The 22,167-nt window shown below is 37.5% G+C and overlaps 1 protein-coding gene across 2 annotated transcripts in view; it reads right to left on the reverse strand.

The window, feature by feature from the left end:
* The window catches only part of GABRB1 (gamma-aminobutyric acid type A receptor subunit beta1), a 359,381-nt gene that overhangs the window by 86,296 nt on the left and 250,918 nt on the right, over positions 1-22,167 (reverse strand). For both annotated transcript variants that reach the window (XM_008701447.2, XM_008701446.2), the window contains exon 5: positions 14,557-14,639. In XM_008701447.2, the coding sequence (XP_008699669.2) occupies positions 14,557-14,639 (83 nt within the window). The remainder of the gene's footprint in view (positions 1-14,556; positions 14,640-22,167) is intronic.

The following is a 22,167-nucleotide window of genomic DNA, read 5'->3' on the forward strand; positions in this document are numbered from 1 at the left end:
TTATGACCTAGTTTCAAGTCTCACACTGATCATTAATTAAATAAACAATATATTGCCCTTATCTATGTCCTTGATTTATCATTAATTAAAAATAAAATTATCTGCCCGTATCTGTTCTGTGAGGGTCAAACAAGACAACGCTAGAGGATACCTTTCAATAGTACAAAGTGCTATACAAATATTGTGGATTATTGTGATCATTCCCTGAGAGCACAGTTGTGAATCAAGAAATGGCATCTGATGACTCAGTGGGTATTCTGGGTTGCTTCTATGACTGAACTGTATGATTTTGCAAAGTTGGTCATGAAGATGGCTGAAGCAATCTTAGACTCTTGATGCTCTTCAAGTTTGTGAATGACCCAACAACACATCAATTCTCCCCAAAATACAAATTCAGTAGGTTTGAGGACAAAGCCCTATCAAAAGGTAGGCACCAACAGGGATGGAACCATGTCTGTTTTTTTCACTGCACATAAAAAATTGTATCAGAAATTTGTTGAATATACAGAAGGAATTGAATGATGAGGTATTCTCCCTGGCTGTGTGGCTTGCTCCTTTACTATACCAGTTAGGATATAGGATTCCACGGTGTGGTTCAGAAAACTTAAAAATAATGACACAGAATTCTGAGATCACTTTGTCATGCCTATGTTTGATTGCTTATTGTCAACTTGCCATCACTACCCCAGATATCATTGAAAAGAAGGTAGATATAGTTTTGCCAGAATCTCCTACCCCAGGTTAGGGGCTTTGTTTTGTGTAGAACAGTTCTTGATACCTGATAAGGACTATAGACAGTCTGTGGGTGAACGAATAAAGTTATAAGTGTCTGAAATACTAATCAAGGTGTTTTGTTTTGTTTTGTTTTTGGATATTCTGCTTGATTCTCCAAACTCTTAGGTAGGGACTAAACTCTTAAACCCACAAAATGATACTTTTTGAAAATGTATCACTGGATGGGCCCCCTATTTTCCTTCCTTAAGGAAATGGAGGCTTTATATATAATTGTGTAGGGGCCACAGTTGTTCAAATGCAATAAATGAAGATTTCCTTCCTGAGAATTAGGGAGGGAAACTGTGGGACAAATTCTATGGCACATCACTTTCTTGTCTACAAAGCAGGCTGAGCAATCATTTGCGTGGTGCTTCATAGAACACACAAAAGAATGCTGAAAAGTAGTCTGCTTGGCAGTGAGATGCACAGGAATGGGCTGCAACCAAGTAGCTGTATTTAAGCTGCCAAAGATAGGGAGAGAGATGTTCCCTCAGAGTCTTTTCAAGTGATCCCAAGTTAATCTAAAAGGAATGGAGTCACTGGTCTGTGATCCTGACCAAATAAAAAATGCGTTGGACTTTAGCACTATGTTAAAGTATCAACAGAATGCTTCTCTACTTGTTGGTCAGTGATCTAGTTTTTGAATATCTAAAATTCTTTTTTTTTAAAAGATTTTATTTATTTATTTGACAGAGACAGAGACAGCCAGCGAGAGAGGGAACACAAGCAGGGGGAGTGGGAGAGGAAGAAGCAGGCTCACAGCAGAGGAGCCTGATGTGGGGCTCGATCCCAGAACGCCGGGATCACGCCCTGAGCCAAAGGCAGACGCTTAACCGCTGTGCCACCCAGGCGCCCCTTGATAATCTAAAATTCTTGAGAATGCCGTTTTGCATCTGTACAAATGCTACCTTAGGAATGTAGCCTTTGGGGGACTATGATATAGTCATCTTGTCATCCTAGAAGTACCGACAGTGTTGGGAATGAGATGTGCACAATAATCACTTGTATATTATAAAAGAATCTGAAACCTCTGGGAACTCAGAAATAGACAGATAGAACCAAGAAGAGTGAGACAAGTAGTTGCTCCTGGCACTTTGTTATCAGTCACCTCAAGAGCAGAGGAGTAGAGAGGTTGGATTGGTTGGTGATGTACAGAAAGATCAGCTTTCTAGGTAAAAGCCAAGAGAGATGGGAGAAAATGGTTAGAAATGAAGAGGGGAGAGTGATGATGACATTCCAGCAACAGTGGCAACAATCAGAGTGATGACAGGTATGACAAAACTGAGGGAAAGAAGCACTCACAATGGATATGGAAGTTGGGAGTGTTCAGGATTCTGAAGGAGCAAACATCTGATTGCCCTGTACGTTGGTGATAGTTGTGAGCACCACATACTGAGTAACGGATGTCAAGCACTGTACCAGGCACTTTAGCTTTGTCTTGATGAGCTCCCATAACGATTTATACCCTCTCTATTCTGTTTCTATCTTCTAGCCCTCCATGATTCCCCAAACCCTCCTCCAGTGCACAGTAGAACATAGTCTAGCATAAGCAAAATCTCCTCCATCCTAAATGTCCTGGTCCTCACCACTTGCTCCCACCAAAACCTTGCTTTCCCTTGTATCTGCAAGGGAAATAGCCCTCTCAAAGTACTGGCTATTTTTTTCTTTTACACCTCTGGTGTTTGGCCTGGGAATTGGATTAAGTGACTTTTGTTCCTCCTTTCTAAACACTTCTAACTTTGAATTTCAAGTCATCTTATTGTTGTCTGCCAATCCAAGGCTAATTCTTCCCCTTTCTCTGTATGTTTAGCTTTTTTTCACCTACATGCTCCTGGTTTAATTCTTTGTGAATCCAATATAGACATAGATTATTTCTCTATACACCAGACTTTAAATTTTTTTATTTCTTTGTAATGATAGTTTCCTCCATTTTACCTTACTGGTAAGGGTAGACCTTGACTGTCTAAGAAAGAACCTACCACAAAAAAGAGGCCTCCCCTGTGAATTCTGTGGGAATGATGTACAAGACTCAGAGCTGGTGTCCTCTGTCATCTTTGTCATGTTTAAACCCTCTGCATGCATTCATACCTCCATATAAATTCCACATACAGCTCACCTGGACTCAGGGAAGCTTGCCTTGACCCAGGTGGATTGCTTTTTTAATGATCTACATTTTGGCAAGTAAACAGTATCTGAGACATCCTCTCTCAGCATGCTTTGGTTTTAGCTTTTGGTACTTATATTGTAGCACTTAAAATACAGTCACATTATTATTGTTATCATCATCATTCAATTATTATTGTTATTATCATTCAGTCCTAAATGGAAAAAACCCAGAAATTTTCAATATTGATTATGCATGAAATTCTCTTCAAAGTGAAACTTTATGAAAAGTAACTATGACCTGGTATCACAGTAGCAGAAGGATATTTCTCCTTTTTAAACTTCATGCAACCCAGGAAGTAAATTTAGTTTTATTATAACTGTACATACTGGTTAGGAAACTGAAAATTTGGCAAAGTCAGGCTTGACCCTTTGATTATTTACTAGCTTAAAGTCTTGATGTAACGAATCTAAAGGATAACAGGGAGAGTGCTACTTCTTATTTCAGGGAGGAGACATTTCCAAAAAGATCAGTTGACATGTAAAATATCTTTTCTCAAAAATAACAAGGTAGAGTTTTGGCATACGTGGCCTGTTTAAATTCAAAGAGGAAGAGATAAAATAATGATAGCAACAGTGGGAAATTACAGGTAGAAGACACTTACAACTCAGTAGCTGGATACTGAGTGAATGCAGGTAACTTGAGAGTCAGGAGGGAGGAAGGTGATGAGGAAGTAGACACTGAGGATCTGGACAATGGCTGAGACCTTGAAACTAATGACTTGATAGAATTATTACTGATCCCTAATGAAGAGACTAGGTTATATTAAATGAGAACTCTGCAGGAAAACACCTTTGTCTTGAGTTGTAAAAATATGCTTACTTGACTAGAGTACACATCTTTTAAAAAATTGACACATGAATTATGTAGAAAGGGGCTTTCCTCACTCCACCCAGAAAGTCACTCACAAAAAAGTAGTGCTTGCGGTCACCGTGAGGATCAGAGTGCAAGCCCCTTACGCCTGCCCTCGCTTCCAGGAAAGCTAGAGCTTCAGCACCTCATGAGAAATACAGCTCTGACTGTATTTCTGAATCATGAAAAACGAATAAATAATTTTTAGAAATTCTCTGTTGAGAAAGATTCACATCAAAATATTAAAATAAATTCTGGCGGGACTCAGACTCTTCAGAATGACTCATTAAGTCCCAGGTCTCTAGACAGCTGAGGAGTAACCTGCTGCTCCTGCCGCTAAAATCCTCTAGTTAGTGGACACTAAGTAAAATCATTAGAATATTTTTCATTATTTTTTCCGTCATTGAGATTAAATCTTTTCTGCATACAAAATCTTTGCCCATGTATTATTTTTAAGGTGGGTTTAAGAGTACTAATGACATACGCTATCTGGGAATCTTCCGCATATAAAAAGGTAGGCCACAAATGTTACAGACCCAGGGTACTTTACAAAGTCTAAGCTGTTAGGGTTTCAGTGTTTGGAAGGTATTCAGGTCACCTGAAAATGACTCTTCTGCCTCGGTTAATTTAAAACTCAAAACTCTCTTGAGTCAAGTGCTGAGCAACCAGTGTGACAACGGCTTTTTAGCTAATTATTTAAATCTCAGTAGGAAGCAAACAGCCTGCGAATGCAGATGGAGGAACACAGGTGAGACAGGTTTTTGTTTTTTCTTTTTTACTTAGGATTCTTACTCCTCACTGTGGTTCATGGACCAACAGCATAGGTTTCACTGGGTAGCACGTTAGGAATGCAGACTCTCAGACCCCAGCCCAAGCTCATTAAACTAGAATCTATTTTCACAAGAACCCCATGAGCACGTGAAGGTTTGACAAGCCCAGGCAGGGAGCAGAGCAGACACGTGAAGGGTCTCCACCCTGCCAGTTTCTAAGGTAAGAGCGGAAAGAAACCCTTGGGCTCTATTCGGTGGAATTTTCTTTGCTGGAATTACATGGCTATTAATCTAAGTACTGTGAATACAATCTATTGAAATCAATGCACTCACCTAGTGCGAGCTCTGTGACAAATCTGCCTTTTTGCACAATCAGATCGGCAGTTAGTGCCGATGGGACTGGGTGCAGGGAGATGAAGACAAATACAGGAATGATTATTATATTATTTTTTGTGGTTGAAATAAACTACACTCCATTTTGGTTTGATAAACTATTCCAGTGAAAGCCCTATTGCTGTGCATTCATTCAAATATAAATTTTAACTAGCTTTTTTCTTTTTTTAATATGAAAGCAAATGTTACTAAAGCAGCCGATGTGCATACCACTCTCTCCCAAGTAGATAACTCCATTCACCACAGCATCATTATACAAATTAATGTGTCATTGACTGCATTCATATTAATACATGGTATATGTATTGGGGCTTTTAAAATAGAGTGGCGTCTTGTAACAACTTGACTTATTATTACATGGCTTTGAATGTCTGGTTGAAGCACTTAATTCCAGTGAAAGGCAGGGTCCACTGGTCTACCTATTTATTTCAAGGCATGCACTTTTAAAGAAAAAAAAAAAAGAAGCCTTCTGCCAGAGGGGATAAAGAAAAGAATAGCTTAAATTTTCCCCTTTGATCATTTGAATGATTTCTTTCTTTGAAAATCATGCTATTTTCTGTTCTTTGCTGTACTTTCTTCTCTCAGTTCTGTTTCCATTTGGCTTCCCATTTAGAGAACTGGGTCTATTAGAAAGAGAGGAGCAAAAATTCAAAGCATTATAGCCTTAATGCAGTGCCTGTCAAACTTGGCTGCATACTGAAATCACTGGGGCGCTAAAAAATGGTTGTGCAAGGGCCCACCTTCCACAAATTCTGATGTTATTGTTCAGGGTGGGGTCATGGTATCAATATTTTACAATTTTCTTTTAACTAGGTTCCATGCTGAGTGTGGAGCACAATGTGGGGCCTGAACTCACAACCGTAAGATCAAGACCTGACCCAAGATCAAGAGTCAGACACTTAACCGACTGAGCCACTCACACGCCCCATGGTATCAATATTTTAAAAGCTCCCTTTTAAAATCTTTGATCTTAAAGATAAGATTAAAGCAATTTAAATGAAAACTAAATTATACATATTGTCACATAGTTCCTATATGGAGGTGGTTCAGAGAACAATACAAGTCAAGACCTCCTGAGAATACGTCCATTTCCAAGATTACAGATGTTCATGCATCTGTATCATGAGTACTGAATAGACTTTGAAACTACAGCACCACTACAGTCAGTCAGGCTTAACACTATATGAAAAGGATTTGGGAACTAGTGTCTATAGCCATTTAGAAGAAAAAGGATTTCTGACCATTTTGTGATCTGCTGCAATTATGGAAAGTGACCTGGAAAATAATAGTTGTTCTTTAAATTATATCAATATTTAGTTGGCAAGAATGTCAGCAAATAAATGCCCATGTAGAAAATGAATCGAGACAGATTCAGTACAGAGGAGAAGGACCAGTTAAAACCTGCTTTATTCTCAGGTGTCTACTTTGTGTTCAGATACAGCATACCTAAAAACTACCCAACTTACACACAGTGGGGAAGCTAGAGAGAAGAGTTTTCTTAAGAGGCTGCAATATAAGGGCTAAATAGTAGACTTCCAAGTCAGATTGCTTGAGTTCAAATCCCATCTGGACCACTATCGTTTTGTGACTTGAGGCAAGTTACTACTGCGTTGCTTTAATTTTCTCCTCTATAAAATGGGATAGAACAATAGAGTTTTGGTGAAAATTCAATGGGAAATCTTTGTTAAGTGCATGGCCCATAATGTATAATCAATAAATATTAGCTATCTTTATTATTAAGTTTGGATCTAAAGTGAACCAAAGCTCTCAGTTTAGCAAGGATGTCTAGTTCTAGAAGATTGAAGTTCCATTATAAATTGTGTCTTTAAGTATTTGGTTAATACCTAAACCATTTAGGCAAAACAATAAGCTTTATTTTGACTTCCCCTTAGGAAGCTACTAGTAAAATTGTCATGCATCAGAGTACCAACAAAAGAAGAAATTTCTAGAAATCTACATCTGCAAATCAGAGATCTCGTCGTCAATCTACAGAGCCACCTGAAAATAAACCGCCTATAGGATTGAAGTGAACAGCTATAAGCTAACTTTATAGTCAAGTTGATTGCAAAACTAATTTTCATAAAAAGAACTCCATTCCTCCACTGGCTTTTATTTTATAACTTTAAAGGATCAGAGACTTTTCACAAAGAGTGCTTTTTCATAGTTTCAAAGAAGCAGCCTGGAAAAAGGAATAAATTAATTCAGAAAGTATTCCCTTCTTCCCTACACCCACCCCTCTGCTCATCAAAAAAGCTACAGGCACTAAAATTCATTAACATTTCTATGAACATAAATGTGAAATATTCATTTTCATTAAGTAGTCTACTGAATATGGCAAAATCAAATTTATCTAAGGAGATATCCAATGCTGCTAATTTCCTTGACAATGGGGACATAAAGCAAGGGAAGCCATGAATCATTCATGAAGTTCAATTTACTTCTGTTATTTTTGGTGTTTAGCATTCGTGAATAGAAAGTGTGCAGCATGTTGTAGATGCTATTTTTAAATTATTTCAGATCAGAATGAATGATTTGGCAGGCAGCAATAAAGTAAGAATGATTCAAAGGCTTTGCTTGTAATTATCCTATATTTCATATTTTTCTTGTGAGTATATGTTCATGTATTCATAACATTTTTCCTATATCCTAATATCCTTTATAAATCACAATCACTTTAGAACCAATATTCTAGGCAAGCACAGAAATAATTTATTGGTGATGTAACTAAAATAAACTCTCAGTCCTAGATTTTAGGGCTTAAGACATCTTGAAGGTTGTATAATTAACTGGCCTCTCAAAAAGGAATGTCTTTTACATTATTACTGGTAGGTGGTCATTCCAATTAATTGAAAAATCTCTGTGGGATGGGAAGTCTTTCTTTAGCAAGCACTTATTTCATGAATGTCACCTTTGCTCATTGCAAATATTTCTCTTAAATTCTACATCCGCCTTCCTATAACTTCTGCCCACCTGTGTGCTTGGTTGCTGCTGTATCATCAGGATTTACTTTGGACACGGAGCCACATATGGTCACCACTTAACAAATGCTAGCTGACTTGAATTAAATGGGTTCAAATCTAGCACTCTGGTTGTGATAGTTCTGTGTCAACTTGACTGCGGTGCCCAGATGGTTGGTCAAACATTATTCTGCAAGTTCCTGTGAGGGTGTTTTTGGATGAGAATAGCATTTTAATTGGCAGACTGAGTACGTAGACTGTACTCCCTAATGTGGGTGGGCCTCACCCAATCAGTTGAAGGCTCCCCCAAAACAAAAAGACTTACCCTCCCCAGAGTAGGAAAGAGTTCCCACTGCCTAACTAGTTTTGAATGGGGACAATCAATTCTTTCTTGTTTTCAGACTCAAACTGAAACTCTGGCTCTTCCTGGGTCTCAAGCCTGCTGGCCTTCAGACTAGAACCACACCATTAAGCTCTTCAGTTTGCTGACTAATGCTACAGATCTTGGACTTATCAGCTTTCATAATTGCATAAGCCAACTTCTTATAATAAATCTCTCTCTCTCTCTCTCTCTCTATATATATATATAGGTTATGTTTCTCTAGAGAATCCTGACTAATACACTAGTCAACACCAAACATAAAGTTTCTATAGATAGCATTTAAAATATTGGAAATGGCTGTTATGCCTCCCTAAAATTTTCTTTCCAGATATCTTGGTCTTCCCCTCTGAAAGAAATTATCTTAATACGGTATTAAGAACTGGACACATTTCTGCACACGTGGCTTTACCAGCACAGACTTTTGTAGAACTTCTCCTGTCTCATGTCTGGATACTACACTTATTTTGATTTTTATTTCGAGGTCTTAAATAAAGCTTAGCATTTCACTTCTGCAAATATCACATTTTCTCAGGGAATTTTCCATAGCTAAGTTGGGCTGCTTTATTAGGTAGACACATTTTTCTTATCACTTGCTATTTTTTGTACAAGGAAACAATTTTATTTTGGAATTAATCCAACACGACTATGGCTTGACATTCTGTGTACATGGTGTTACTACCAAGACATTTTAAATCAACACAATGACAATATTCTGAAACTAAGAGATAGATAGTTCACAAAATTGAGTTTATATAAGACAATGCTTAAGTTCAAAGTTTCCCAACCATGTTTTAAAAAGAAACAAGTATACTTGTTTGAGAAATTGATTGTGGTTTAGGTAGGAGGGTTTGGATAGTTAATGACTCAAGTGGAGCCCCTTCCCCCTGTCCCACCATTGATAGTAATTCATCATATCTACCAGCCTATCAAAATTTCTCAAGTAATTAAAATGTTGTTTTTCCCTAACTGGCTCTTGGTTGACACATTTACAATCCTAAATTTTTGAGTTAGTCTTAAGGCATGAGCATAAAACTGTACAAATGAAAGAGTATTTCATTGCACATTAAAAAATTCCTGCCTTAAATTTTATCTGAAGAAATTAGAGCTAGACTTATCTTCTAAAATGCAAAAGACTTGAAAAGTTTGGAGCCAAAAAATTTAGCATACATACACCCCACAGGTACTTATTGTCAGGTATGAGCCTAGGTTTTAATTATTGTGTGGTGAACAAAACAATGATCCTTCCCTTCATGGAGTTTATAATCCACAGAATGGAAAAAAACAATAAACATGGAAACAAATACTACTAATTGCTACTTGGAAAACTAACAGAATTTTGAAAGAGAATAAGTAGGGGTTCCTAATTTACATCGGATTCTCAAGAAAGCCTCTTATAGGAGGTGGCATTGTAGGTGGGAACTACAGGTTAAGAGGAAATCGCCATGATGGGAAAAGCATTTCAGCCAGAAGGAACGAGATGGTGAAGATGAGACGGAAGAAAGCTGAGTCTGCAAGAAACAAAGAATCTGTGGTGTTGGAGTTTAGTGTAGTAAATAAGGGAAAGATGGCTATATATGAGAGTGGAGATACCAAGGGAGGGCAGGTCACACAGAAGCTTGAAGGTTATATTAAGAAGTATGGAGAGTTTTCTTGGTGCAATGGGAAATCTTTGAAGATTTTTAAAGCATAGAAGTAATATGATTCAATTTACATCTTGCAAAGATCACTCTGGCTGCTGGGTATAGAATGTGTTGGAGAGAGTCAGGACTGAAAGCAAGAAGACCAATAAAAAGATGGCTACAATGATTCAGGTAAGAAGTAATGGTGGTTTGGTGGCAGTAAGGCTGGAAGAGTGGTGGAAGGGTTTGATAAATATCTTGCAAGTAGAATGGATGGTACTTGACAATAGATTGGGAGGAGTGTGAGGGAAATGTTAACCACTAATCTTAGGATGTTGGTTGGATAGTGGGATTAAGAGACTAGAAAGGAAACTCATTTGGGAGAGAAAAATTGATAGTTAAGTTTTGAGCAAATTAAATTTAAGATGTCTTTGAAACATTAAGATAGATACGTCAAGAAGAGTGCTATGTATCAGTCTGGGGCTTGGAAGAGATCTGAGCTGGAGTTATAGGTTTGGGGGTTATTAGGATAAATATGGTACATAAAGAGAGGCCCTCTGTAATCTTTCTGAGAACATTGTCGATGGAGGTGGGAGACGTGTAGGCAGGTTCCAGTAGATTAAGAAGAAGTTGAGACAACAGACAAGATATAGACCAATCTTTCAAGCAGTTTGGAGAAAAAATAAGCAGAGAGATTAGGAAAAGCTTAAGGAGAGATGTGGGCATAAGGTAGAGGTGTTTATGATGAGAAGAGTTTTTGGCTAGTTTTCAGGCTGTGAAGAGAGTTGGCAGACTGGGTGAGGCTGAGGCTCTAGGAGAGCAGGGACAGAGGTGTTTGTGAACTTGAGAAAATCAGTTCCCAGAGGAGGAAGAGATGGCATTCTGAACAGAGGGTCAGGTCAGTCTATAAAGGGAATAGAAGTACCTCTTCCTTTGAAATACAGGGGATAACTCAGCATGGTGAAGATACAAAGACATCTAGAAGAAGACACATGAGACTACTAGGAGATTTCAGGCCTGAAATGGCTTCTACCTTTTTGGGGTCTAATGAGAAGTAACACTATCTGCTGAGATTTTCCTCAATTGTTGCTGCGGGGAATGAGAAAAGGCACTTGAATCCTCCACGACAATTACTGCAAGCCCTTTCTACATCTCCAGGAAGCTTGTGGCTATCCAGCCTTCACATGATAGCTTTATTGATTTCAAATTCCAAATCCTCTTAATACTAAATTCCTTGATTGCATTTTCTATGTGCCATTAACTCATTTTATAGCATCCCTGGGCCAAGAAGCTATTAATGGGCTCCAAGTTCAAGTAAATTTTCAATTTTACAAGGCTTTATGGCCTGTCCAATTTTACTTGACTAGATGACATTAAAGTAAAGCAAAACATCTTTAATTTCTCTCAAAGGACATAACCAAGAAAAACATTTCCCTATCCTTGGGATGGTGATGGAAGAGAACATAAGCCAGTAAATTCTGTAAGGCAGGTAAAGTTTCCACTCCATTGGTCACAAAAGTGTGATTGGTGCAATCTTACATTGGCAGAATGTCCTCTTTATCATCCTTATCTCCCTACTAATACTAGAGCTTCTCATTTGTAATCACTTTAAAGCTCAGTTATAGTCTTCATAAACCGTCAGTTCAGGGAGAGCTGTTTCAGCAAATAATGCAACACAGGTCTCTTCATGAAGAGTGAAAAAACAGGTGACTGACAGATTCAGTATATTTTGATACTTAGCAACATATTGATTATGTACGTAGGCAAGAACAAGCAAGCTCATTCAAACTCTGCATGATTGCCATATGTTACTTAGTTACTTGAAGTTATTGCTCTTACGATTTAAAACCTCTTTATGGTGGTTCATCAAAAAGGGATACATTTTAAGTAAAATATTAAGGTAAGCAATGTTGTCATTTGAGGCCTTTAAATTTTTTTTTAGGTTAACGTCAATGGAATTGAGGACTATTCGGTTTCCTGCACCCACAGACTACCCTCTCTCTCCACAGTTGCAATCATTTGACCTTTGATCTAAAAGCAAAATTCTGCTTCAGCTTCTGAGATCTACTCTAACCTTTATCAGGGATGATTTTAGGAAATACAGACCAGCCTTTGGTTGATTCAGCATCTTCCATCTAGATGAGAGTGGTTCCAATTGGTTTTATGCTTCTAATCATTGATGTTCTGCTTCTGTGCTCACCTACTGGTTGCAGGATTCTGAGATGGAAAGTATATCATCTGAGTTTGATTCCCCACTTTACCACTATCCTTGCCCTGTGGTCCTGGGTAAGTTATTTTACTTCTCTGAGCCTCAGATACATACTCTCTCAAATGTTGTTAGAAAGACTTAAAGTTACAGAGGTGTTATATTAATGTCTAGCTTTTGTTTGGCAAGTAAAATTTCCATTCTTCCCCCTTTCTCCTAGGTTCCTGCCTTCACAGATTCTACATTGCACCAGTTCTCCAGGCCTGAATTTTTGTTTAACGTTAGGTAAATACCTTTAGGGACCAGATTTCTGTGAACTGCTATTGGATTACTTTGATGATGTCACCATCTGCCTGCATTCCTACATATTAGCTGATTTTAGGATCCTAGTTACTATGCCTTATCCATCTGTCCAGACAACTGATTCCATCTTACTGAATTGTCTCAATAATTATAATATGCTCGGGTCACCACCTATTGCCTGGCACTGTATTTTATAACTTTGGACTATCAGGTTGCTTGGGCTTCCCCCATCCCTGCCCCACAAAAGTTATGTTTAATTTCTGCCTCATTTATAGTTTTTGTTTGGGTCATTATACGATATGATAAATGGATCTAAAAGTCAACCATTTTCTAAGTCTGAAAAAAGAAAACCCCCTGCTTAAAGAAAAATATAAACCTATGATAACAGGAAAACTCGATATGCATTATAAAATAAAGTATACATTTTGTGAGAAAATGTATAATGCTAATTATAGGACTTGCAATTTATAACACAGAAACAATTCAAGTCTAAATTGATTACTTCTTTAAGTGAATGGTGTAAACTAGAAAATCTTGAAATTTCAGGAGGTTGTCATATCCTAATGCTGACCAGCACAAAAGCAAAGGTAACAATCAGTAGACTCAACGGAAGAGAGGTCAAGGGTAAAAGCCAACCCGTATAAATGAGTAACTAATCCATCCTTCTCTTTCTTTTCTTTTTTTTTTTTTTTTTTTTAAAGATTTTATTTATTTATTCGACAGAGATAGAGACAGCCAGCGAGAGGGGGAACACAAGCAGGGGGAGTGGGCGAGGAAGAAGCAGGCTCACAGCGGAGGAGCCTGACGTGGGGCTCGATCCCATAACGCCGGGATCACGCCCTGAGCCGAAGGCAGACGCTTAACCGCTGTGCCACCCAGGTGCCCCCATCCTTCTCTTTCTATGTCAGTTCTAAGAACTAAAGTTAAGCCTTATTTATTAAACATCACTAGCCATTAATAAATAGTTGGGTTCATATTTCATTTCTATGGTTTGAATTTGGTTGTCACTGGCATTTAAACCAAAAGTCACCATCAATACTTTCTTATATTAGCATCTTTCAACCAACTTATTTATACGACGTACTTTAAAATTAGAGTACTGATCAAAGAATAGCTCATGAATGATCTTGTTCATTCCAGGTTCCAGTGGGAGTAGATCAATATGTATGTCTAAATATACAGCTATTTTTACATAAACATCTCTATTTCTAAGCCTATATATAGTAAAACTAGAAAATTAATATAATTGCTTAATAATCAGACACTGGTGAATACATTTATTCTTTAATAATACTATAGGGTCACCTGGAATTTTCCTTTGCCATTTTGATGTTAAGATCTAGAACTATTTTAGATTATCTAAATAAACATCTATTTCTCATATTACATTAAGCAGTGTTATAATGCTCTGAATTACCTACTGCCACCCTTCTGTGCCCCTGAAAACCAGGAAATTGTCTAGGCGTGGTATTCACATTAAACAGACTCAACTGCCTGCGTGTTGGTGGCTGAGAAACAGTGAAACAGTCAATAAGATGAAATATTAGTGACTAAAATATTCTAATTGTTAAGAAAGCAATCAGTGAAAAACAGCCCAAGAAGACAAACAAAAATCAGTCACTAGACTCGAAAAACATCAACTCTTTGGCCCAAAGCACAAGCCTCATTAATACCATTTATCATCCTGTTCTTCCCATGAAGAAAGACAAATGTGCACAAGACTCTAACATAATGTTTTTCTAAAAGCCAACAACTTACAGTCATTCAGATGCACAGACTATAGAAACAAAAACAATCTCACAAGTCTTTTCATATTAATATGTTTTTCCTCTCTTATTAATGCAGCTTGGGTATTAGAAGGCCTTGGGGGAAACTCCACTCTAAAGAGAAAAGCATGAGTTCATAAATTGTCCAGCTAAAGACTGGACTTTCTCTAATGGTTCAAAAATATAACCACATTGAAATTACCCTTGAGCCACCAATGTGAAAGAAGATGTCACTGGATGTGAATCTCTTGAAAAGTTGGCAGGGTAGTGTAGCGAAAAGTATCCCAGTACCAATTACTCAGTGCAAGGTTGAATTTAATTGGGTCAAGCAAACATCCCTCTTTCTCATTCCCCTGTCCAAGTAACTCACAACTTTCAATCTCCAGAGTGCAATTCTGTTCATCCAGAGGATATCTTCGTAGATCCATCATACATGCAGCTGTGGTTGTGATCCTGTCCGGATGAGAGAGAGAAAAGACAGCTTCATAAGGATGATGACTTTTTTTTTTTTTTTAAGATTTTATTTATTTATTTGACAGAGATAGAGACAGCCAGCGAGAGAGGGAACACAAGCAGGGGGAGTGGGAGAGGAAGAAGCAGGCTTCCGTGGGAAGAGCCTGACATGGGGCTCGATCCCAGAACTCCAGGATCACGCCCTGAGCTGAAGGCAGATGCTTAACGACTGAGCCACCCAGGCGCCCCAAGGATGATGACTTTCATTCCCAGGCTTCCCAGCCCCAAATCATGTTTACCGGCTGGCCTCAAAATTTTGTGATTAAAATTTTTGAAGGTGAGCAGATTAAGTTCAAGTTTTTCTTTTTTGCCCACTAGGTGTGTGAGCTGACTCTAGCTTATTTATCTCCATAATTCTAGGTCCCCTCATCAATCAAAACACCTACTGCAAAGGATGACTATGAGGAGTAAAAGAGATAATGTGGTCAAAGCTCCTGGCCTGGTGCCCCAAACTTAGTGCTCCACAGTGATGGTCATGTTACAGCTGTTTTAATTCCATGGTCCTTCTTATACTTACTAGCATCTAGCAATGTCTGTGACAATATCTACAGCAAGTCTGGCCTTATGAGTAGGAGGAGATCAACACTATGCATCAAAACCTATCTCCCTCTCTGGCTATCACCTAGTAATAAGACAACAACAAAAATGATGAGAACAATAAAACCCACCCTCCATGACATTTGGGGCCTCACATTCCCCACTATTAGAGAGATTTGTTGGATTCATCTCTGAGACTCTCATCTACCTATACTCAGCAGGTAACATATAACCTGTAAAGAAACACTATCCTAGGATTGGTGTTCATACCATATTTACCAGCTTCTGCTCTCCACTCAGCTTATTTGTTTATGCAAATCCCAGGACCTTGCCTCTAGATATCCTACTGGGATTTCCATTATCCCTCCATTTTCTCTTGCCTGTACAAGTTTACTAGAATGTGGAGTCTGAGATTAACTTAAATTCCTATGGCTAGTCCATGCTTACAAACATTTGGTATCACTTTGGAATTGACAAAGTACTTTTTTTTTTAAATTATACGTTCCTTCTCCACAAAGTAATGTGTAATTATAATTTAAAGAATTCAAAAGATTCAGATTTAGTTATGTTTCCTTTCTCCCTTAATCCCCAAGAGCTACAACATTGGACTTTTTCCATAAATATTCTGTATACAAAAGAAGACAGGTATGTCTTCTTAGGGGGATACTTCTTAGATAGCAGCCTACTATGTCCCCTATTCTGAACCTTGCTTGTTTTCATTAACAATGCATCTTGGATTTGGTTCCCTGTCAGTAAATGATAAGCTGTCTTAAAAATTTTACTACAGCAGGTTCAGCTATATGGAAATATTATAATTTATTTTTCCAATCACACTTCAGTGGGCATTTACATCATTTCCTATTTTTTCTTACTTTTATAGATGAAGATGCTCTGAATATACTGATATACTCAACTATGTCTGACTATATGTGTTGGCTGTTTCTAGAAAGGGAATTAGAAAAAATGGTACGTACACTTAACACTTTGCTATATCACCCTTCATAGAGGTTGTGCCAATTTACACTCCCATCAACAGTATGTTTAAATTCAACAAAGTATTTCTCAAACCTATGATTTTTTGTGGCTGCTAAGATGAGTTATTATTTTGGTCATTTGTGTTAACCTAACAGGCACCTTCTTAAAAACATTATTAGGAAATACACTAGCTATTTCCAATTTCTCTTTGGCTTTCCTTACAAAAAATGAAATTTTAGGGGGCCTGGGTGGCTCAGTCAGTTGAGTGGCCAAGTCTTGATTTTGGCTCAGGTCATGATCTCAGGATCCTGAGATCAAGCCCCGTGTGGGGCTCCATGTTCAGCGTGGGGGGGGGTCTGCTGTAGGTTCTCTCTCTCCCTCTCCTGCAGCCCTTCTCCTCACTTGTGCTCTCTCTCAAATAAATAAATAAATCTTTTTAAAAAATGGAAGTTTACCAAGGTGAACATTTGCATGTTCCCTTTGAAGCCTTTCTTAGACAGGATATGTTGGTGAATTTAATCAAATTTATTGTAGCATTATATAAGAGCAAAAGGAATTTTAAAATTCAATTAAAATTTTCTTCAAAGTATTTTACAAAAAATATGAAGACCAGTTGTATTCCAGAATTTAGCACATAAAAATGTTTTACTAGATTCCTTATTGCTTCCCACTCCTGTTATCACATGAATTTTTTCACTTAATAATATATCATGAATATCTTTTGTTGTCTGAAAATACAATTGCACAACATTATTTTTATGGCCTGCATAGTATCTCAAACACCCTCAGTAAGATGACACAATGAATATTTAAAATGCTTTAAAAATCACATATCTACTTTACTGTATTCTTTGTTTAATAGCTTCTTATGAATTAAAAATTCAGGAGGATATGAACATTCCCTAGAAATTAATAGTGGGGCCAGCCCTATGATCCTATGACTTAGCCAGTAATTCTCAACCAGGGATAATTTTTTCCCACCGGGGACATTTGGCAGTATCTGGAGACATATATTTGGTCATCAGACTAGGGGTGGAGGCTTGCTTCTGGCATCCAGTGGGTAGACACCAGGGTTGATGCTATAAACTTCCTATAATGCCCAGGATAGCACCCAACAATAAAGAATTATCTATTCCAAAGTGTCAGTAGTGCCAAGGTTGAGAAACCCTGCTACAATGGTGGTTTTCAAATATTTTTCCTCTGAGGATGATTTTAATAAAATGAAATCTTCTAAAGAACCTCAACATATAAAATACAAATGAAATGAAAGCCATATTTTGTTACTAGAAAACTACTTTATAAATTCAAATACTGACATCTATTTTAATGAGCACAGACATTTGAAAGCAGGTAGTACAATGAGAATTATGGTCTTAAATCTCTCTCAGCACCAATTATTTTTGTGTTGTATTTTATTTGTTTAGTATCAAAAAATCCTAATAAAGAAGGAAACACTTGCTTCTAAAATCTTACAAGACTGGCCATGGGCTTCCTTGAATTGGCAGGGGGGAATCCCCAGGTGATCAAGGAACCTCCTTGATGAGAAATCACACCTTTGCAAAGGTTCAGATACATCCCTAGATGGTTGGACTCTAGTAGGTGTTTAATTATGGATAAAAGAGAAGCTTTACCTGTTGCTTCATGCTCTGCATTAGTTAATCTGGTCGCAAAAGTTAAATACTATGAATGCATTAAAATGTGGCATAGGACGCATTACAGTGTGCATGCTACTTACTATAGCTTAAAATAATTACAATATTTAAAAATAAATTAAAATCAAATATTTATGGAACTATGGAAGAGCTTTAGGGTTACTTGAGAGCATCATTTGAGACCTGTTGGTCAGTATATCTCACTTAATTGACCTCATTTTCAGACATGTGTCATAGGTAAGTGAACCACATCATATCAGAGTAAGGACATGCATTGAAATCTTTTGTTGAACCACTGATTCACATGTCGTGAAGCTCTGGAAATGTTTCATGGGTATGCATCCTAGAGCGGTGAGTGATTAAAAAAAAAACTTTTGTAAAGCATAACTGAATTTACTGTTGCTCTTTGTTATGATCAATCCATTTACCAATCAATAGATATAATATCTAATTGATAATCACCTTGGGAAACTATACATCACACCAGAGGCTTGCCTATGATCTGAATATTTTTAACTAGTACCACTTGGACCACTTTACTTCTGCCTCAGGTTTCATTATGAAACCAAGGAAAGTTAAGTAATCACAACTCAAAAAGGGAAAGAATCAAGGCAGCCCTAGTGCCTGAATTTCTCTGAAGAACACTGACATTAGTGAATTCCAAATTTCAAATTCTTGAGAGGATTTCATTGGCTCAACTTGGATTAGGCGTCAACTCTTCCAAAATTATTTAGTAAGAGCTGGAAGGAAAATTGTACTCATACAAATGTTGTCACCAGGGACCCACAAGGGTCTCTTATCTCAAGAAAGGAGGAATCATTGAAGCTCAGACAGGGACCCCTACACACACAGGAATTCATAAATTTACATTGTGGCCTGTAGAAATGTATGCAACTGAGTATTGGTCTCTGCTAATTTAAGGGTTTGGCATTTCTAGATTTTGAAATACTTATGGCTAAGTGAGTAGAGTGTCCTGAGCTCTTTGCGAGAAAAAAATTGCTGAGCAAGAATTCCCAGGATCATCAATAAAAAGAGAGATATCCCTGGGCATCAGCTCTTCTGTCTTCTGGGTGAGAAGCAATAATGAATACCTCTAAGAATGACTGTTCCTGATGTTTCCATTTGTTCACTTTGGCAAATGTAATCGCTCAGTAGTGGTTAGTCACCTCCACAATTGATTAACACATCCATATGGAAATGTACTCACAGTGTGGCTGAAGCAGCCTGAAATTCTAAATCCTCTATGGAATCAAAGGTGCCAAAAACTGCAAAACTGAATGGGTTGAGAGCTTTAAGACTGAAGTGAGTTTTGAATTTTGTTTTTAACTTTCACACCCAAGTCATTCATTCTGAGTGTGTGAAAACATTATTGGTTGATAGCAAATGAAAGTACAATAGAGTAGAACCAGCTAAAGGTAAAAGCATTAACTGTTTTTCTGAACACAGACTTCCCAGAGGTACAGATTCATGACAACATAACATTTGTCTGTCGTCTTTCACAGACCTTTCAAATGGCTTATATTATAATCCAATTTATTGACATTTTGAAGGTTAGGTTAGAACACTATAATAGGCCGTTAGTTAGAAACTATGGTCCCATGAGACTTTGGACTGAATAGGAATCATGTTGCTGGAGTATTCATTTATTAAGGTGTATCCTGCATGGTCACTGACCTTAAGAGTCACTGTAATTGCAAATCATGTATATTTGATGTCTAAGGGTAGAATGACTCTCATTGCTGAAAAAATACAATCCAGGAAGTCCTGGCCTATAAATAGATTAAAATCCAGTCTTCCCCACACCCACAAGTACACACATTTACATATGGTGAGGGCACTTAGCAAATAACAATGTAAACTCAAATTAATGAACAAATTATGTACATATGACTGAGATTTTCCTATAATCTTCAATTCTATAGGATCAAGCTTCCTGTAGAGCAAAATTATACTATATAGTAGAATCTATATGAAAAAAATTTGAGGAAGGAGAGAGGGAAAAGAGCCTGAAAATGCTGAATTGAAATGACATCCCTAAGACTGGTGAGATTGATGGTAAGTAGCAGTTATAAGGTTGATATCAGTATCACATAGTGAATTTGGTCTGAAGAATGTTCTTTTTGGTCTCTGGGCTGCATCCTTAATCCATGTTAGGTGTATCACCCAAAGAAACTGATAGGGGAAGATGGGTGGACTAGTCTGAGTCATAACCAGGGAGTACATAGATTTTTTTCCTTAGCTAACAGTTACTGAGTGGTGAAAAGAATATGTATTATTTTCATAGTTAGCACCAAATTTTATTTTAGGTAGGCTACTATGTTTAGGAAAATGACTTGGTATTTGAAGGTGGATTCCTGAGGGTATGAGGCATGAATGATAAGAAAATGAAAGGAGATAAACTGCTATGTGAGATTAAAGAGTAATTTAAGTGTGGGGAAGGAAAATGATGAAGTAGCAAACTTTTAAAAAACAGTTGTATTTAATATTCAATTAAAAATTTTTTGTATTACTTTGATAATCAATTTTTCTCTATACCTAAATCAATACCAAGACACACACACACACACACACACACACACACACACACACAGGGTAAAGCCTTCTGTAAATGTTTTATTTTTATTCTTGGAAAGGGCTGAATTCCATATCTTGACAGCATTCATGGAAAATACTCTATAAATCAAACCAATTCAGTGAGAGCCAAGATTCTAAGCCACAGATGGTCAAATCATGTAAGCCCTTTGGCAAACCTCAGCAATCCTGGGAAGGCATTAGACCCCCACAAATAATGGATTGTGGATTTAAAGTACTCTTACCTAGATCTTGAGGGACCAGATTGATCATAGCTAATATTATGCTGGAATCTTACATGATGGACACTATGCTAAGCATCATGCATATTATATTAGTTTCCTATTGCTGTTGTAAAAAGTTACCAAAAATTTCATGGCTTAAAACAACACAGATTTATTCTCTTACATTTCTGGAGGGCAGAAGTCCTAACATCAAGGTTTTAGCAGGGCTGTGATCCTTCTAGAGGCTTTAAGGGAGAATCCATTTTCTTGCCTTTTTCACCTTCAAGAGGCTGCTTGCATTCCTTGGCTCATGGCCCCTTCCTCCATCTTCAAGGACCATCATTCTAGTATCTGCTTCTGTCTTCACATCCCCTCACTCTCTGAGTCTCCTGCCTTCCTTTTCTAAGAACCCTCGTGATTGATTACACTGTATGCATCCAGACAATCCAGGATAATCTCATCTCAAACTCTTAAATTAATTACACCTCTAAAGTCCTGTTGACTTGTAAGGGATCATATTCACAGGTCCTGAGAATTAGAACATGGACATCTTCGAAGGGCCATTATTCTGACTACCACACATGCATTATTTAATTCATTATTTACAACTGCCTTATTATGTTGATGTCATTTTTATGCTCTTTTCAAAGATAAGAAACTGTTACCTAAAGGGGTTAAGAAATCTTTCCACGTTTACATAATCTGTAAATGGTAACACCAGGATTCACATTCAAGTAGGCTAGACTCAAGACCTGAGGTTTATTTTCTCTTCAGTTACTATATTAAGGGCAGATAAATCTAAGCAGAGAGCTATTGGTTCAGTGTAGGAGTTATTTCTCCTATACCCAGGAAAATAAATTAAAAAAAAAATTAAGAGTTGACCTTACCATATATATGCAGTGTTCATTATCAGTAATGATTCATCAGTAATCTAGGACATACTTTACCCAATCCATAATGAGTGTACAAATTATAGAGGATGCACCAGGAATCAGGCAGTCCTGTAAGCATCAAGGCTACAATGGCTAAAAATATCCAACTCACTTTCATGCTGTTAAATTTTGGGGGGGTTGTTTTTAGTACCGTCAGGTCTCAGAAGACAGAAGATACAACCACTGTCTATTGGTTTCACAAAATAGCCACATATGGTATGCTTACTTTTCATTTGGGTAAGCCATCCTTGCCATTTTCCTAGAGATGCAAATATCTTACATCAGAGAAATGTTTATCTTACCAAGAGAGCATGAAAATCACTCAAAAGGAATAGAATTCAATCCTACACTTGTTTCATTGGTGACAATTTGGACAAAAGATGCCTTAACCTGGGTTGGTGATGTTTCAAGAACAGAGGTGTTATGGAGGTGGATGCAGTGTGGAACAGGGAAAGAGAAGAGAGTTACTATATGCACACATAAGTTCAATGATTGGTATATCATAGTCACACAATTAACCCTAGCTATTATTATTTGTAAGCTATGTGCTTCTAAACAAACAAACAAACAAACAAAC

The sequence above is a fragment of the Ursus maritimus genome, unplaced genomic scaffold (assembly GCF_017311325.1).
Source record: "Ursus maritimus isolate PB19 unplaced genomic scaffold, ASM1731132v1 scaffold_8, whole genome shotgun sequence".
NCBI lineage: Eukaryota > Metazoa > Chordata > Mammalia > Carnivora > Ursidae > Ursus > Ursus maritimus.